General features: G+C 47.2%; 1 protein-coding gene across 1 annotated transcript in view; it reads right to left on the bottom strand.

The window, feature by feature from the left end:
- The window catches only part of UTP20 (UTP20 small subunit processome component), a 1,390,303-nt gene that overhangs the window by 295,754 nt on the left and 1,074,224 nt on the right, over nucleotides 1–20,325 (bottom strand). Inside the window, exon 46 of the mRNA XM_069629877.1 lies at nucleotides 12,601–12,767. Within this exon, the coding sequence (XP_069485978.1) occupies nucleotides 12,601–12,767 (167 nt within the window). The remainder of the gene's footprint in view (nucleotides 1–12,600; nucleotides 12,768–20,325) is intronic.

The following is a 20,325-nucleotide window of genomic DNA, read 5'->3' as shown; positions in this document are numbered from 1 at the left end:
ATCAGGACTGTATGCGGAAAAGAAAAACCTCCATACAGTTGCAAATGACACAAACTTTCCGGATAAAGCCATAAAGGGGAAATCCATGACAACTACTTTACACACTATGAAAGCACTAAAGTTTCCTATGCACAAGGCCATGTGCATGAAGCAACGTGTTATCTAGCTCACGGGCTGTCACTTAGCCAGAGAAAGTGAGAGTCTGATTCAAGACCTCTATACTGGCTTAAACCTGTTACGCCCGATATGGAGCAGCCATTGCAGGCTCACAAAGAGCCCACATCGGCCATTTAGGGCTCACAGCGTGGTCACACTGAACAAAGGAAGCCCTGAACCCCAAAATGAACAAGAGCAGGATTTAAAAAAATTAAAAAAAAAAACACACACACACACACCTCAAGATGGATTTTCAAAACCAGCCCTGTGGATGGATTCTGAGAGACCACCCTATTCTGATCAACAGGGCCACGCACTAATGGCCAGCCAGACTATCTGGGTAACGATTCTTCACAGCAAGGGTTAGACTTGAGAGAGAGAGTGAGCGTGGTGAAGGGTTCAGATAAGCAAATGCACACAGCACTCTTAATAATACAAGTTAGGCAGAACATATAAAAAAACTTCTTTATTTAGTTAGGCCTTAGACAACTCTTATGAAATAAAAACCACACAGGTAAGTAACATACTAAAACATTGACTAATATATATAATAAAACATAAAAACATTATTTACATGAGATTTAAGTCTGGGAATGGAGAGGACTAGAAATGTGCATATTGTGTAAAAAACCTAGCAGAATCCTTTCAACCACGTGTCCAGCGACCAAAGACTTGAGAAACACCAATTTTTCTGATTATGTTAATTCAGGCTTTGAGGATGCTAGCGGGTCCCTGTGGTTAAGACGCATGGATGGAGAGCAACTTACTTTGATTTAAAATTTCATTTGTTTTTTTGAAACAGGTGTATGAAAAGATGTATTTTTTAAAATGTTCTTTAAGATCTTGCACAATGTTGGACGGCTTAACTTTTACTTTGTATATGTATTGTCTTTTATGTATTGTTTTGCTTTTTACGGATACGTAGTATGACTTCTTGTTCATTTTTATTGTTGACAGTGCTCCAGATATAATGTTGAGGTACGAGTATTTTACTCCCTACTTTTAAAATTTGACAGTAAATGTGATTTCAAGGGTGTAAACTTGAGTTTTCTCCTTCACAAGAGAGTAAAACAAACGTGACATCCAGCCGACACATGCAAAAAGTTAACTGTATGGACATAATTATCATGTGGTCCACATGATGAGAGAAAAGCACATTTCTCTCACAGATAAAGCAGTGTGTGGAAGCAGAAGCACCCTCTCACAAACTGAACCGATGAGCACTAACCGAGCTTCCCCTGCATGCAGAGAATAGGTACAACAGCAGCATAAGCTGCTTATCGCTTCCCTCACAGAACAGGTCAGCTTGACTAGGAGCAGTTCAAGCAAATAAGGACTGTTAGGGAGTTTTACTAAAGCCCACCTGTGGCAGGACTGTAGAAGACTCACACTTGGGGTACAGGGTTAGCGTGGAAACATCTAGAGGTGCTGCATACCGCGCGTACTCACCGCATTTGTTCTTCATAACCGGCATCCACGCTGAAAACGTCACAGCACCTAAAAAACACAGAAAAAGAACTCCGTTCAATACAAATACGAAAGTGGTGCATCACGCATTGCGCTCTCACTCACCTTCAGCGCTACTCATCTCAGCAGCACGCCACCATCCCCTGACGCCGGCCAACATCTAAGGAAGGAAAGGAACGAAGTTAGAGAACTGTTCAAAAGACTCATTATACTTACCTGTCGAACTCTTGCCAGTGAAGTAACTAGGCAACAACGAGCCTGCATCAATCAATGCGCCCCTGCGCTGAAAGCAGGACGGAGAGCACACTATCCAAGAAAACAAGGTGAGCTGTAGATCAGAGGGAAGGGTTGGACCCCGGGAAAGAAGGGGTTCAAGCACACAGAGGCAATAGGGAGTTAAACTCTACCAGTCCTGTGTTTCAGGCCCAGTCTCCAGTCGAGTAGCCTCCAGGGAAGGGTTCAGGGTCGTAAGAGGTCAGAACAGGCTGAGTGACGTCCCCGTGGATACCAGGTGAGCGTTACACACAAGGAGTATCCCCTATGACTCAGACGGATATCTCATAAGGTTATGTAGAAAACCATAACCAAGCCCACGTTCCATCCCACCTCACAGCTGGCTCCCCCCGCCGCCATCTTCCCCACCTCCACCCATTTTCTTTTTGTTTTTTCCCCTTCTCGCCCCCCACGTTCCTTATTTCTGCAGCGGCAGCACTCCCCGCTGCCACCGCTCATTCCCCTGCGCTTCTGCAGACCGCCATGGAAGCCATCTTGGAAAACTAATTTCCTTCCTTTCCATGTATTTTCCTGGCCTTTCCATGGCAGCCAACTTGGAAAAGTAGTTTCCTTCGTTCAACGGGACACCGTGTGCATCCCGTTGAAGGAAAGAAAATGCTTTTTTAGCACCCCGGGTTACTGCTTTGGTAACCCGGGGTGCTAATGGCCTGAAGCCCCCATTCCAAGTGGTGGAACGGGGGTGGGGGGATAACGGCCCGAAGTCCTCGTTAATGGCCCTCGATACACTCAAGCTGTTTACTTGGGCTGCCGAGCCGTTACCCTCATTCCATCTCTTGGAACAGCGGCTTAACGCCACAATAGAGCCCCTTCAGTGCATTGGGTCAATAGTGTTCCTCAAAGCACAGAAGGATCAATATTGCCCCTTCTGCACATTATGGTCTTACCCAGCCATTGTTTCCAAGAAGCGCAGAGGATAAAGGAGCTTTTTCAGCCTCTATAATGCTCATCTAATTTTTGAATCCAGGGTTGGGTTTTACCATTGCTTGGCCACGTGAGGAGAACCCTTACACGTACGTTTTCCCCGGCCCCCTGGCAAAACAAGGTATTGGACTCAGACAGGCAAGAAATCACACTAGACTAATCGTTATAGTAAAAATGAAAATGGCTCGTTATAGGCCCTTTATTCACTCAGTATATATATGAACTCAGCATACATAAACAAACATATACTCAGATATATCAAAACATATAGAAAAATGGCATCGCCGTTAGCAAGGAAGCAGAAGACACCTTCATCTTGGCCACTACGACACTGCTTAGTCCCAGAGCGAGTAGGCTAAGAGATCACTCGTACTAACGGGGTCTGAGTTGGAGCGTCCTCCCTCTCAGCAAGACTGCATCACCCGGGGGTTCAAGTTCTAACTGCCTTCCACATAATAACTTCTTCTCTTTATGGTGGCACGTCCCTGCCCTTCTCAGTTGTGACTACCCTCGGCCGAAGAGTAGATTACAAGTGGAAAGGACAGATAGTGGAAAAAAACAGTCTGAAGTGGAAAAATCCAGCACCCCTACCTTGCATTCATTCCCAGAACCCATTATTATGCACCTGCGAAACACTCCGACTCCTTCCCTGTATTCGTCCTTCAGTGGACAACACAATAACTAATCTCCACAGTTCGTCCACTCAGCAACAATATGTATGTAGTTACATGACCTTGCTCTGCTTTCGCTACTGAAGTACTCGTTCATTTTACCAGGCCCGCGGAGACGCAGGCTTTTATTGCGGTGATGGGAGATGAGTGTTCAAAATGGCTGCGAACCGACGCCATGTTGTTTCAGCTGGTATTTTGCATAAGCAATACAGAGTGTGAATTGCAATTCCTGGAACCAACCTTCAGCATCTGGATTACAGCCTGGTAGCGCTGGCCAATGGGCCGGCTCTCGCCAGATCCGTGATCCGGCATCAGATCTTGGGATCTGGCTTGCCCCTGCCTCAGCAAAGATCCCACACAATGCCATGTGCAAGATTTTCTTTTGAGCCCCCGCCTGGGTGGCAGGCGCACCGAAAAAAATGTTCTCAATGTCCCTTGTACAGTGAACCGACGGACAGGGAGAAATGTTTTGCCCGCTGCTGTTCTTGTATTGTGTGTGGCCCGGAGCGCCGCTCTTGCCCGTTATCAAATAAAGGGTGCTTTGTCTTCAGCTCACTGTCATGCAAAATGAAGCATCGGTCCGATACTTAAGTTTGCATGACATGAGCTGGAGGCAAAGCGCCTTTTATTTGCTTCAGGGGGGACTTGTGGCGGGGGCAGAACTCATGGCGCTATCTCCAGCCCAGTTTACAATAGGTGCAGGAATCCCATGAGCTACCTTAGCTTAGTTGCAGCCTGTGAGTTGCAGGTTAACACCGACCTCTGCAGCAGGTGCATGAACTCCTTGCACTCCACTGTGGCTATCTTACTGGGATTGAAACCTGTAACCCAAGTTGCATACAGACAGGCAGGTGCAGCTCGACATTATGCAACTCAGGTATTTGACAGCTTTATTCAATACAACTGCAGTCTCCCAGACTCCTGGGCTCCAACCAACTACACAAGCATATTGGTAGCAATGGCTGAGCAGCCAGGCTTAGTCTAGGAGGGAGGAGGGCTGTAGTTGTGTAAAAAGACCTTTGAGCACACTTATAGTCAAGGAAACATGTACATGCTGTAGTTATATAACAATATGCTTATAATATAGACTATGCAAGGATACACTTGAGTCAAAGGTTCAGATACAAGTATTTTCAGGAGGCTATGCGTCGCTTTTTGGAAGTTGAGCAAGTGTTGATTTGAGACAATAAAGAGTTGTGTTTGAAAGTTCAATAACTACAAGAGGAAAGTCTTTAAAAGACTGACTCTCTCCCAATCCAACCCAGGGGAGGATACCAGGCCAGAACATCACCATTCAGGGCTAGGAAAGGGTGAGATATTTATGCCCATGCAACCCTATGGAGACCAGGGGGGAGGCAAAAACAGGTATCTTTATTCACCCCCTCTGCTCTGATTCACTCAGGGACCATCGTATGAGTTCCTAAAATCTCAGGGCCTTCTGGATTTGTGGCTTGTTTTGTTGGAGGAAGCCCAGGGGTTGCTGGTTCTAAGGCCTCTTCAGGCATCAGTTTCTGGGTATGTCTAGTTTGCGGTTCCGTGCTACGAAGAACCGAATTCTAGACAGCTGGAGACTCAGGATACGACTTCGGGACCAGCACTTCTGCAATAACCTCAGGGGACTCTCGGGATGTGACAGACGGCGAGCAGTATTGGCCACTTGTTCAAAATGACAAAAGATGACCCCTGTGGCGAGAAGAAAGAAACTGGTCCTGCAAGGCCGTTCTTCGTGGCGCAGAGCTTCAAGGAAATGCTTCTGGTCTATCAGCTAATGCTCTACAGAGACCCAAGGCTGGACTCAGGACTGCGACCATTGCAGCGAAGCAGCCCAGGACGACGTCTGGTTAGCCTACAAGATGGTTCTGGGAGTGCTTCCAGCAGCTGGATCATTGAACAGAGGTCCGGACTGATTGTTCCCAACGGTCCTGGGGATCGAAGTACCAATGAAGGTCACAGAGAGCGAGAGCAAGAGAGCTTTGCTAGGCAAGTGAAGAAAGGGTTGCTGGCGGTCATTAAACGAGTACTTGCCGTTAAGGGACCAGGGAGCTAATAACGGGCCTGCTATTTGCGGGCCCGTTATTAGCTCCTTTCCCATTCCCATTGAGCCCTATGGGGATCGAATGGGGAATGGTTTTCAGAATGGGGATTTACTGGGTCCTCCAAGGTCGGAATGACCTGGTAAGTCCCCATTCCGACTACCCGGACCCGGACACTACTTTGGAAGCAGCCATGGTGCTAATAGCACCATGGCTGCCTCCAAAGTCGTAATGACCCCCCTGGTCAGGTCAGGATGCGGACTGTGCCCAGACAGACCCAGCCCACAACATCCAGCCACACACAGGCCGCCACGTTCCCCGCTGTTAGGAAAGATTTCTCTTTTGGCACTTTTGCCTTCATAGCTTCTATGGACCCCCAATGTTTTTGCTTTGCTTTTGAACCTGTCCTCACTTTTCACAGGGAAGGGAAGCCTTCAGCTCATTTGTTATGGGGAAACAAATCAGTCCTTTATACTATCAGTACTGGCAAACTATGTTTCCTTTGTATCTATTACATGTTTGTAACTTGTTATCATTGCACACAGCTATGTATCAACATAGCCTTTCACACTTGGGATTTTTGGTTACTTTTATTTGTGCCTAAAGACAAGCTGGTGGCAGCAGATAGATTTTTTAAATGTTTGTTTTATTTCCAGTGTGCACATTCGCGTTTACCGCATATGGCAACTAAACCTGGCAAGTGCCCTGAAATGGCCATGCCACAATACTTTCGCATGTTTGGCCATCTTCTTGGCTTGCCAGGTCAGGAAATCCCATATATACAGCCATGCACTTGTCCTGGGAAGCTGCTGCTTTCGTGGGCTAGTGCTGCATGTCTGTGTGTGGCCCAGGAAGTGGGTGGGACTGTCTGGTCCCACTCCACATCTATGGTTCCAGAGATTTGGGGTGTGGGAGATGAGTGAAATCAATAGTTGTCCCTGATTGGATAACTATTGTTGCTTTGAATGGTGCAGATCAGCAGGATTTTGGAGAAGACGACTCCGGCAGCCATTTCTTCAGATCAGAGTTGGAGCCAAGAATCCCTTGTACAAAAAATGATAAGTTACTCACCGTAGTGACTAACGTACTTTTAGTCCATAGTCCCCTTTCCTCCATACTGTATGGGCGTCCCTTCCAAGGGACGGGAGACAGAACCTTTTTCACCAGAAAAAGTCTTCTTCCACTTTAAATTTAGAAGCGTGCGGAGGTGTGGCCCAGGGAGCATGCGCTGCCCTGACTCTGCCCTCCGGCGCCACACCTCAGACCACATTGACATGTCGACAATAGATTTAACATTGCCTCATGACACCAGTATTATTAGGGGGTGGGCGAGGTTGGTGGAAAGTATGGAGGAAAGGAGACTATAGACTAAGAGTACATTAGTCACTACGGTGAGTAAATTATAATTACTCTTACGCCCCGTCCCCTTTCCTCCATTCTGTATGGGCGATTACAACTGATTGTAGCCCAAGGGCGGAGAGGAGACCCTCCTTAAGCAAATAGGTTCCTGGGAACTGCCTGTCCGAAAGCCGCATCAGATCTAGAGCCGACATCCAAACAGTAATGCTTGCAGAAAGCTGAGGGAGAGTGCCAAGTGGCTGCCCTGCTTATGACTTGCAGAGTGACATGGAGCTGGAATGCGATGGCTGTTGCCTTGGCCCTGACTGCGTGGGCATGCATGTTGCACAGGAGTGGTTTGTGCTGGCCCTCATACGCTTCTTTGATGGCAGAGACCATCCAGCGGGATACGGAAGCCGTATCGGCCTGGTCTTGAGCCTCTGAAAGTGACAAACAGGGCATCTGATTTGCGGAAGCCCTTGGTTCTGTCCAAGTAGAATTTCAGGGCACGCCTGACATCCAGGCAGCACTCTCTGTGCTTCGTCCTTGGGATCGGGAAGAAATGTAGGAAGGACTATTTCCTCGTTCAAGTGGAAAGCAGACGGAACCTTGGCCAGAAATGCCGGCTGTGTCCGCAGGACTTTGTCCTTGTGAAAGGTAGTATATGGCTTGAGGCGAACAGCGCCTGGATTTCGATGACTACGAGCTAAGGTGAGGGTGACTAGTAAGGCCGTCTTGATGGTGACCAGCCTGATGTCCACGGACGCCATTGGCTTGAACGGTTTGTCCGCCAGGACGCCCAAGACTATGATAAGGTCCCACATTGGGTGCGGTCTCTTGACGGGCAGGTAGAGCCTTGCGAGTCCTGTCAGATGTTTGACGATAGGATTGGAGGAGGAGAAGAAGATGCCTTCCTCCGAGTTCCTGTAAGCCCCAATGGCTGCGAGGTATGTGCAGCAGGTGTCCACCTGCACACCTGAGTGTGAGTGAGCGAGGTGTGCAGAGAAAAAGAGAATGTCGTCCAAGGTGCAAGCCAGGGGGTCGAATCCCTTGGAGTCTGCCCAGTGGCAGAATCTGGTCCATTTGATTTTGTACTGGGCCCTGTAGCCTTGCTCCTGGCGCCCTTTATGATCGCCAGATTGGCCTGTGAGAGGCTGAGGGGCCGGAGCATTACCTGCTTGGGTACCACGCTGTGAGGGCTAGTTTGCCTGGCACTGGGTGGATGACCCTGCCCCCCTGCTGTGCCCAACGATGTGCTGGGCCTGTTAGAAGGTGAATCGGGGGCACTTCCAACAGACTGAGCAGCTCCAAAAACCACGCCACCACAGAGCTATTAGAATGATGAGAAGTTGAAGTATCCGCACGTGGCCTAAGCCACGCCCAGGAGCGCTGGTAAATTCGGCCCGTTCCTCTCGACGCGGAAAAGGGGACTGGGATGTGGTGCCAGAGGGCGGAGTCAGGGCAGCGCATGCTCCCTGGGCCGCACCGCTGCGCGTCTCTAAATTTAAAGGGGAAGAAGGTTTTTCCTGGTGAAAAAGGTTCTGTCTCCCGTCCTTTGAAAGGGACACCCATACAGTATGGAGCAAAGGGGACGGGACGTAAGAGTACAGTTGATTGAATATCCGAAGAAAACTCATGATGAGGCCTGGCATCCCTTTCTGCATCTGGCCCAGTGAAGCCATTTTGGACCTCCTGATCTGTGAACCAACCAGTCTCGATGTGTTTTCAATTATCCAGCCATTCTGAGCCTTTGGAAGTGTCCCTGGACTACCCAGTGTTCGGGAGAATTCTCATTCTATGGCTAATTTCCCTTACCTATAGAGTCCACCAGCAGCTTTGCTGGATTTGAAGGGTTTGTTTCTTTTTACCTGCTAAGAGTGAGACACTTTTTCCACTCTTAGGCATTTTTGCTATGTGTGTTCTAGGCTATTTTTGTGTTTAATGCCTATGAGATCTTTCTCAACCCCATAGGAACCATCTGTATTCACATGTGTTACACAGCACCCTCAGTGCAGTGACACAGGGGTGTCGCAGCGACCCCCAAACATAGACTCCATACCCTGGGGCTGACTACCGTCTCCCAGGGCATGTAAAGTCCCCATTGGCTTTACTAGTCAAATCCTATGAACTAAACCAGTACAACCAATCTTACTATGGAGGTACTGGAAGGGGTTCATAATTTTTCCTCTATGTTCATTTTCGAGAGTGTACCCTACAGTACCTCTCTCAAAGGTTTCTGGCAGGTGGCAGTGGTTACTACCATAAATATTCAACCGCAAATATTTCCCTATGGGATTTTCCCATTTTTCGAGGCTAACACTTTTTCTGACAGCCTCTAACATTCCGCCGGTGGATTTTAACATTAACTTTACTCCGGTAGGTTTTATTTGCCTGAACTTTAATATAACTTCTTTCTCATATCTTTCTCTAAACTCCTAACCCAGGTCGGGGATCCTTTGTTCGTCCGTTCGGCGGGCTTCCACCAAGAAGCCCTCCTTTTGGCGCCACCGAGTCTGGGGTGGGTCCATTGTGTGGGAGGGGTAGTAGGACCCCTGGACAGGGTTGTCCCCGCAACCCATGTCGCACTTTATCCTGATAGGCTGGAGGGTCTCCCGCCAAGATGACCACTCCACTGTGTGAGTGACTGGTAGGCTGTATGAATGGGGATCTTTTTGCATAAAAGCAGGGTCCTGAGGACTGGAAGGGCAAGATGTCGCCACTGGAACTAAGAAGCCGAAGAGGAGAGAAGCCAAAGACATCTGCAACGACTGAACCACCGGTGAAGCCCTGCTGCAGCGTCTCACCACTTTTCTCCACATGACGAGAGAAGATCTTCACCTGCAAGAGCCTTCTTCCCTTGAACTGGTGGGGCCAACCAGTTTGCCAATCGCCTTCTTGGACCTGCCTTGGTCGAATCACCCGTACCCAGTACTCGGTGGCCGGATAGCCAGGCACCAGGAGCGTACCTTTTATTCGTCGGGCAGCACCGAGGCTGGTTTCATCCCTGGGTAGCGCAGTAACTCGAACCTTTCTCCACGACGAGAGCCTCTCTTCCTCTGCTGGATCTCCCGAACTGCAGGAACTACCAGGAACAACCACCACCGCAGGAGCAACTTCTTCATTTTAAAGGTACATTGTTCCGCCAGGCCTCCCTTTTCCCGTGGTAGCCCTAAAGGTGTTTTAAATCCTTTACCTACCTGTTGGGTTGGCCGCCCCTCTCTCTTAACATTGTCTTTTGCTTTCTGCATCCACCTTTTCAAAATCGTTAACCAAAGAACTGACTGCAGCTGCAAGAACATTTTGCTCCTGGGCCCTTGCCCTGTACCACTGACTCTGGCACAGGCCTACTGACTCTGGCTACATTTGTTAGAACTGCTTTCTTTAGATTGATTCTCACCTAGAACTGTGTGGTGCACCTAATTCTTATAACTACCCTTTCCTTCCCATTCTTAAACATTGTGAAATGCCATTTTGCTCAGTTTTCATTTTAAGTATTGCCTATACTGAAGCACTGTCTTGCTGAACTGGTTCACAAACTGATGGGAAGAATTGCTAGGGTGTGTAAGAAGGTATTTCTGAATAACTTGTGTTTTCCCTCCCTTGAGAGAAATTGTTAGTGTAACCTTTACGTGTAGTTTTCACTGTGCCGTTTTGCTCAGTTTTCACTGTTTCACGGTCTACAATTTATATAGGGAGTGTGTATATTTTTCTTTCACTTACTTTTAACTTGCTTGATGACTGTGATAAATGTGTTTTACTAGAAGTGTATACAATAAATATATATCTACTTTTTAATACAAAGCTTTGGTCAGTGTTTCCTTGTTCTATAGTCTAGTGGGCCTATTGTGTAAACCCTGAATACTGCTCATCTCCCTCTTGAGGAGGTCTGACTGCTCAGCCACAGCTACCAACTAAATCTTTGTGGTACAGACTGATAGCAAAGTGGATTTATTGCTCTCACCTGTAGTCCTAATCTGGTGTAGTGCTCCCTAAGGGAACTGCTTACCACCCAGTGGACTGTCCACCCCTCCAATGGGCTGCCTCACCAGAACCGTCACCATTCCGCATTTACATCCGGAACTTTGGTGGTCACCAGTTTGTGGTATAAGTTGCCATTCCTGCAAATTTCAGCCTCACAGCTCAAGGGATCCAGGTCAGGAAGGACTTCTGCAACGGCGACTAGAAGGACATCTGCCATCGTCTTTGTGCGATGGCCGTCGCTGGAACTGGACTTCCCCTGTCCTGAAGAGGGCTGAATCTATGAATCTTGCATTTCTCCGTCAACAAGGGTTTCACTCTGCTCCTTGCATGACTGGAAGAATCCTTGCGCCCACGGCTCCTGGGCACCACTCACCAGAACCAATGGTGGGAAATCCAAACTTAAGCGACCCCCAGTCGACCCATCAAATCATCTGGGAAATCGGAGCCAGAGGGGCCAGTAAAGGCAAAACATTTGTCGCTCTTGGCCCCCTGTTGTATAACATTGGAACCATTGGCGGCAGGAAACACGTGTGTAAAGGCGCCATACAAATGTCCAATAAAATAAATACATAAATTCCCGTTGTATCCTAATATTCGATTCCACGGTCGTCGAAACTTGGGTAGTACCATCTGAAGATTAACTACCTAGTAACTTGGTTGCATCTCGTTGCATCTCTTCATTTGAACAATCACCAACACAAGTAACTTACCTGCTAGAGATACATTCTGGGGAGAAACTTTGGCCCCTGTAACTTTAGAGGACAAGGCCACATTCGTCTTAAGGATTGGACTGCTGAAGATGAGGAAAATCACTTCTGACTGAGTTCCATCTTTACTGCATCACGTTACTCTCCCTCCTGTGCGGATTTAAGTCACTCAATGGATTTTAAGAACTTATGGTGAATATGTATATGTTTATTATGGAGTATTATGTGGACGCATCACCTGCTATTTGTATTTTTATACATTCCTGTCTAAATTGAATTATTGTAGGCTTCACTGTGGACCACTGAGCACACTCTCCTGTGAATAGCCTAGATTGCTCTCCACGCTTACGTTGATTGGGTTTGGCTAACCGCTCGGAGTTCCCTGTTCACTATAACTAGGGTGGCTTCCTAAAATCTGTCCACCAGGCCAGGCTCTAGAAATCCATCTTAACAACTGCAAAAACAGGAGCTTTCCCCAGGAAAGGGCTTACCATATATGGAAAAGCTGGCTACGGCAGGGCAGGAAGAAGGACACAACGGCCAAAGGACAGCTGAAAATCTCATGGCACAGCCATTTTAGAGTACATGGTATTCTACATGGCGTTAAGCGTCCAATGCAAAAGTGCTCCAGAGTACGAAAAAGAACACACAGGAAATGTATCCGCTGCCGCTAGCCCATCCTGGACACATCATGAAACCAAAAAGTAGCTCAAAACAATGTAATAGGGACACAAAGTGTCCCTCATGCGCTTCACTGAAGGTGGGGTGTGCAAACAAATAAATACATTTTTAATGGAGAATAGAGTTCTGAAACCAATTTAACAGCAGCATCATCTTATAGCTTGCCAACCGAACATCCGCAAATTATATCTGACAGAATGCTTCGTACAAACACCACATTTCTGTTTTGATTTAAAAATCTGCACTTTACATCCACAACAATGTCACAACAGATAAAGGCTCCCATCTCAGCCAGGGCAACAGAAATGAGAATTGTAAAAGTAGAATTGTTAAGCTGCACGCTTTACTCACTTCACTTTCTCCGTGATCAGGGGCAGGTTCTCACTAATTAGGCCGTGGCTGAGCAGCAGGATGGACTTTGCCGTCATTGCTGGGTTTGCAATCAGTCCAAACATGATGCGGCGTAACGTCTCATGCACTTTACGGGACAGCTTCAGGCTGGTAGTATTTTCTAAAATCTACAGGTGGTTAATGAGAATAAAAGAAAGCGGGTCATTAAAAAATAAAGAGATCATTGGGCGAGCAAATTGCAAACACATTTCACATTGCTGCAGGCTGGATTATGCATTACTGGGGGCATCCACCAAGCCTCTAACTGAAGGTTGGCAAGTAGCTGTTTGCAAGTTGAAAATAAATCTGATTTTGCTACTTTGAAAAATAGAAAGGCTGCAAGTGCTTTCCAGTTACATTTCTATCACCTAGGCTACGGTGTATATATATATATATATATATATATATATATATATATATATATATATATATGCTACACAGCGCTAGTGCTTTCCAGTTCCGTATATATGCTGCACAACGGTAGTGCTTTCCAGTTCCATTTCTAGCATCTATAAACCTCTGGAGGCTGCGGTGTACATATATATAGGCTACACAGCGCTAGTGCTTTCCAGTTCCATTTCTAGCATCTATAAACCTCTGGAGGCAGCGGTGTACATATATATATGCTACACAGCGGTGGTGCTTCCAGTTCCATTTCTAGCATCTATAAACCTCTGGAGGCTGCGGTGTACATATATATAGGCTACACAGCGCTAGTGCTTTCCAGTTCCATTTCTAGCATCTATAAACCTCTGGAGGCAGCGGTGTACATATATATATGCTACACAGCGGTGGTGCTTCCAGTTCCATTTCTAGCATCTATAAACCTCTGGAGGCTGCGGTGTACATATATATAGGCTGCACAGCGCTAGTGCTTTCCAGTTCCATTTCTAGCATCTATAAACCTCTGGAGGCAGCGGTGTACATATATATATGCTACACAGCGGTGGTGCTTCCAGTTCCATTTCTAGCATCTATAAACCTCTGGAGGCAGCGGTGTACATATATATATGCTACACAGCGCTAGTGCTTTCCAGTTCCATTTCTAGCATCTATAAACCTCTGGAGGCTGCGGTGTATATGTATATATATATATATGCAGCACAGCTGTGCACAGCTGTACACATCACTTATTTAAATGCCTAGTTATGCAGAATCAGCAGAGGTTGAAATGACAAGACACATTATCCTCCTGAGGATCCAACCAACACACCCACCCACCCACCCACCCACCATTCCGAAACTGGAGCTTCTTGGCGGTCCTGTGTGTCTTGCTTCGCTCCCTTTGCTCTCAATCCTGCTCTCAATCCCTATTGGAGTTACTGTAAGGGCAGAATTCCATTTTTAGGGTTCTGCAGTCTCATTTTATGGGACCCATACTCTTTTTACTATTTCCTCTTTATTTTAATTTACTTGGTTGTTCACAGGGACTTCTGCTAAAGTCCCCCTCCCACTACATCCCTTTTTTCTATACTTAAGGTATATGGTATTGGGTCGGCCATAAGGTGCCCAGTCCATTTCTGCCCTAGGATTATTTTATCACCCTCCATTGGTTTTAGGGGGTGGGCTGGTGGCAGCTAATATCTAGTTTTGAATTCACCAGGGGCGCATTAGTAGTCCAATTAGCCTTTATGGTAGCCATTGGGTACTAATGGGTGCTTTTAAGTCCTACTCTCGGCCATTTTGTTCACAGGCTTCCTTTGTTCAGGGAATCCAGAGGCAGGCTTTAAAATGGCCGTTTTTGTCACATGGGCTCTTTGTTAGCCCAGGATGGCAGCCTCCATGGTGGTCTGGACTGGTGTTGACCAGTTCCTGGGCACGCCACCCACCTCCTGTGGGGGAGGGACTTAGTGTTTGGAGGTTTTTGAGGCCAGCCTGAATGGCTGCCAGCCAAAACTTTGTTTTAAATCCCCTGGTGGGTTGGCAGATGCAAGCCACTGTGAGTGAAGGAATATATATAGGGGGAAACCCTGTTCCTAGTCTCAGAGCTGCTGGGTTTTTCAGAATAAGCAGGTCTGCTTTCTGGATCAAGGATTTTCGTCCGTTTCCCACCATTGCTGCATTTGTAGGCCCTCTCTTGGCAATACTGGCTCGATGCAGTGCCCTAGGAATAGCTCCGCTTTGGATCCTTTGCTGCCAGGTGCCCTTCCTGAGATTTCTTCATCCTGTTCATCTGCTGGGCCAGGCCCTCTATTCTAGGGCTGTTTTACCGCATTTTACAGCAGTTTCCCGCCAAGGCATCCCGCATGGATTCTGAATGCTGCCAACGCCCGGAAAGGTGTGGGGACTCGGCAAACCCACCAAATGTGCTTGCCTGGGTAGTCTCTGGTCGCCACCACCGTTTTCCTGCTGCTGGGGCAGTTTCTGTGTGTGTGCTGATTACGTTTTCCTGCTGAGCCGCTGGGCTTTGCCGTGTGCATTTCCGCCATCCTCCTAGAGCCATCTCCATCGCAGATTCCTCTTCTGGATGGTGGGCCTCACTCCACTGAAGGACAATTGTTCTTCTTTTGGGCCTATGGGGTCACTGTTGGCTCACGGTGCTAATCTTGGGTGGCCGGAACGATCATTTCGCCCTTTGGAAAGAAGCTGCTTCTTACTGCGTTGTTTCTCCTGGGAACCACATTTCTGGAGGCAACCACTGTCAGTACTTGCCTTTGGGCCCTGGGTTGGTGGGTTATTCCAGATACTCCCCATCATGGGTCCCCGTGGTCTGTGGTCATGGGCTCTCTAGGACCCATGCTACTGCATTTCCTCATTGGATAACATTGCGGCTTGAATCTTGCTCTGCTTTTTCTTCTGGGGAACGCTGTGTCTTGATCACGTCACTGGATCTCTTTGTCGACGTCTCCACTGCTGTCCCCTGGGGTCGGCTGCAGGCCTGGCTCTAGGAATTTTCATCTGGGTGGGCCAGGATTGTGATCAGGGGGGCCCACATTCCATTGGGTGTGGGTCTAGGAGAACCCTCAACAAAGTGCTGCCGTTGATACAAATTTTCCAGATCCGTGATCCAGCAAAAAATGTCTTCCCAGATAAACTGTACATAGCAAAAGAGAAGCAAGGAAAATAGTGTTGCAACCTCAACCTACCTATGTTCCCTTCCCATCTGCTCTCTCCTTTCTGTTATATCTGATCCTCCCTCCTCCTCCTCCTCCTCCCTCCTCCTCCCTCCTCCCTCCTCCTCCTCCTCCTCCTCCTCCTCCCTCCTCAGATGGTGTCCGCCCAACAATATCTCCCTGAGCACTGTGGCTACTCCCAGCAGGCCCCGGAGGAGATGCTTGTGCTCCCTCCCTCTTGTGAAAGATAGAGCCCCGACCCCCCCCCCCTCCCCACCCACCCCAGAATACTGAATCAAGGAATTGGAGATTTTGTTTCCTACACAATTACATTTTTTCAAACTTCTATCAATACAGGTAGTCTTGTTGACCTTAACAATATTTCGAGCACAACAACATATCCTCCAATAACATACACATGTTTATAATCTTCCCTTCACCCACCCGTTCCACAGCCTCCCTATCCCTCCTTTCCAAATGAACCCCCACCGTAGTCCCATTCTGAATGTCTCCCATCAATGGTTCATGTCAGAAATTACATTTTAAACACAAAATATTTTTTGTTGCATTTGCATTTTTGCAGCACATTTTAATTGAGCTGAGAGTGCAAGGGAGTGCTAGGGCTGTAAGGGCTTCATCAGGAGGCAGACAGTGCTGGTTGAGTGGTTTGTGGCCTCCTGGTATCGCCCCTGGTGGGGTGTGCCCCTGTACATCATTGTTTGTTACATACTGTGTACAGACTGGTTATATAATATGCGATTGTCAATGATGACTCTTTGTTTGATGCGTTTACTTTGATTTCCTATTGAATGACACAATTGTGTTCAATAAATGTGGCCCAGCGATTTTCAAAGTTAGATGTGTGTGTGTCCTAATCCCTGTGCTGCCCATCTATTAAACCATGAGTGAGGCTTTTTGGAATAGCTTATTATGCGAACTGAATCACTTCTAGGGGCACCTCATTTTAACAGATAAGGCATAGTGAAATTAAAAAATATGCCCAGGATCACACACTTTGGTCAAGTGTTAAAGCCATAATTTTAGCCTAGCTGGGAATGTAGCTACTTGACCAAGCATCTTCCGAAGTCAAGTTGGTACAAATATGTGTTGAAGTTTGGCTTTGAATATCTAAAATAATACTACATTTTATGCAGATTACTTAAGAAACGAACACGTCACATGATACACCAGCCTGACAATGTATGTATTCATCACTGTAGAAACATGTTGATGAAAAGATTAGAGGGTGTGGGGGGCATTTTGTTTTGAATCCTAAATTGCACAGATCAGAATTCTTTTGTTTACACTTTTTTGCAAAAGGGGCCATTCATTCATTTTAATTGTTTCCACCAAGTGCTGGATGAGTTCAGAGTAAAACACAGGCGAAAATCGCCTTTGCTCTTTACTTTACCACTAAGTGTCTGGAAAAGTGCAAATCACTTCCTCAATTAACGATTGTGGGAGCCATCCACAATGGATTCCTTTGGGCTCTGCCCGCTTTTATTCCAGGTGTAAAACTCAGGCAGGTCCCATAGGAATCAATTGGTTTTCTGCCAACGTAAAAATACATGCTGGTGGAATACCAATCCGATTTGCTAGAGGGGCCTTGTTAAGTCCGATCTGCTCTCCAACGTCACCTGTCAAATCATGCACAATCCTGCAGCTCATAAAAAGTAGAGTTACATGCATTTAGTGCCACTTCTTCCACGCCATGGCGCATACATTGGCGATCATTATGGACCTTATTTCTCATATTCGAGACTTTGGTACTTTTCTATTTCTTCCAACAAACTTCAATAACCACAATGCACTTGGCTATAACCATCTATTCCTGGCTATTCCTATTGGTCATCGGAACTACAATCCCCAGAAGCCCTAGGGATCAGCTCTGCTCCCACCAACTCAGGAACAGAGAGGGAGGAGGCAGATTGTATGCAGGTGCGCTGATCCAGGTGCTACCAATTAGCCTGCCTCTGTGCTGGGCAGGGCGGTATAAAAGCTGCTGCCTGCAGGGGCTCAGTCTCTTGCATTAAGAGTCCTTCCGGTACCTTTTTGCTTCGAGCTACGGATCTTGTATGCGGTTCCTCCTTACTCCGGCTTTTGATCCAGTGCCCTGCCGGGCTCTCTACATTGCAGCTGATCACACTCTGCTGCTTTCCTGCCTCTGCCCTTGCCCTGCCGGGCTCTCTGCTTAGCAGCCGATCACGCTCTGCTGCTTTCCAGCCTCCGCCTTTGCCCTTCCGGGCTCCTGCCTTGCAGCCGATCACGCTCTGCTGCGGCCTTCCGCCCTTGCCTTCCAGGCTCCTGCCTTGCAGCCGATCACGCTCCGCTGCTACCTTCCGCCCTTGCCTTCCAGGCTCCTGCTCTGCAGCCTGCCTCACTCCGGCTGCCTACAGTCCTTGTCCTCTGAGCTCCCTGCCCTGCAGCCTGCCTCACTCCGGCTGCCAACAGCCCTTGTCCTCGGGGCTTCCTACTTTGCAGCCGATCACGCTCCGCTGCTTGCTACCTACAGCCTTTGTCCGCTGGGTCTTCAGCCTAGCAGCCCTCTACAGTCCTCTGCAGCTTTCTATGGTCAGCGGCCCTGCCCCCCAGGGCTCACACCTTGCTGCTGGCCCTTCTGGGCTACGTGCCGTGCAGCCTGCTTTACTCCACTGCCTTAAGCCCTTTCCCTCTGGGCTCCCTATTTTACAGCCCTGCTCCTGTGGGCTTGCTCATTGCTTTCCTGCTCCTCTGAGCTCTCAACCTTGTTCCTTACTGTCCTCCGCTATCCTATCCTGTTACACGACTTTCCCTTAATTTCCTTCTGCTAGTTTGCTATCAACTTTCTTTTCCTGGATTTGTCTGTAAGTATCTTCTCTTGTACTGTTTGTAGACCCTTTTGTACAGAGCCTGCCCCTTCCCTTGTCTCATTTCTACATTACAGATAACCATAGCTGTTGTTCCAAGCCATGAGCAAACAGCGTGGGCCTCTGTTATAGCAAACTGTGCAGAAGGCTAGAGTTTTTCCTAAGGTCAGTGGAATACTCTTTTCCTATATCTGCAGACACCCATAGAGGGAATCCATTCTGTTGTACCTTATTCCTTGCTACACTTGCCTACTCTTCGTTCTCATTACTTTCGCTGTGTGTGTACTTATCTGTCCACCTTACTTCGGCACAAAAACCCAAACCCTTCCTGGGTGTCCTGTGCCACTCCTAACAGGGTGCCATCCCGTGACAGAATGCAAGAGCCAAATATTTCTTGTTCCATAGACAGGAAAGGCACACACAGAACAAGGATGCTTTCCTTTCGAGTTGAGAAACCTTTGCAAGGATCTATAGGTTCCCTAAAGTCAGCAAACAAGAACATTAGACTAAAAGACAGTCTCGCCTTAGTTAACAAAGATTTACAAGCACAGTACTACACTGACTGGCTTGCTGACCCTTCTTCCATGTATAATTATTATGACATTTGCGACTATGATCCGCAGTCCTTATCTGTTGAAGAGCTACAGCAAGATAATGAATTCTTATAGATCTTGTTAGCCCAAACAGTGAAACACACTCCTGCGTCTTCTGACATTTTTTCTAACACTGCTACAGCCAAGGATATAGCACTGATTGTGGGAGACTCTAGGCCAGAGTACGCTGTTGCTAGTGTGATATGCTCAAGATCAGCTTGGCAAGCTCCCCAGAATGCTGGAAACCCTCATTTGACAGGACAAGGCATTAAGTATCCTGAGGTTAGTCCACCTAGTCCTGGGTACAAAAGACCAATACTGACCCTCGATTGTCTTAATACTTCCCCAGTATCTACCAACCATAATAACCTTAAGGTCAGTCTTCCTATTGCTACAACCGAATTTTCTGCTACACCAGATTCTGAAGCTTTAGATCAGGCTAATGGAACATACCTGCTTCAAGAACAACTTCTACGCCTTAAAAGACAGACTGAAGATCTCTATGATGACTGTTTATTTACATAGTAAAAATTTAATGAAGGGACACAATATTCCAGACCTTCTGACACTATGTCCTACACCTGATATTCTGTCTTTAGAGATCGACATGATGAGGCCTGAAATTGCCATGCAGAAAAGGATACAGACTTATACCAAGCAGATGGAAGACCTAAATTTAGCATATGCATCCCTTCTAAAGTCTGACACAGCTCCTTCTCCTTCAACCCACAGTACCTCAGGTTGTTGTACAGACAGCAAAAAATGTACTCCTTCGGTGGGCCAAATCACTCACACTGCCATTACACCACAAGACAAGTGTAATCTTCTGATTAGAGATCCTTCTGAGTCAAAGGATTGTTCCACTCTTACCCCTGACTACTGTCCTCTACTCTCACTTACAGCCTCTTTTGAAGTGATCAAATCAGAAATGTACTCTGCTTCTAAAGGTTTTTGTACACCAGACCACAATTCTAATTCTGAACAATACCCAGAACCTGTCTGGAATACATCCTTTCCATCAGTCAATACCCCAGACCCACCTAGCAATCTGAGCGCACCAGACTTTGAAGATCAGTCTTCAGAACGCCTACCCAGTCCTGAACCCTCATCTGTTGTACTACCTGTTACTGTATCTGCTGCTCCTCCTGCTAATACTTCAAATTCTGCTACTGTTGCAGCCTCTCACATCACTCT

Source organism: Ambystoma mexicanum, chromosome 12 (assembly GCF_040938575.1).
Source record: "Ambystoma mexicanum isolate Mex_15411 chromosome 12, UKY_AmexF1_1, whole genome shotgun sequence".
Lineage (NCBI taxonomy): Eukaryota > Metazoa > Chordata > Amphibia > Caudata > Ambystomatidae > Ambystoma > Ambystoma mexicanum.
Note: the sequence above shows the minus strand (reverse complement) of the source record. Positions and strands in the feature narration are given on the sequence as shown.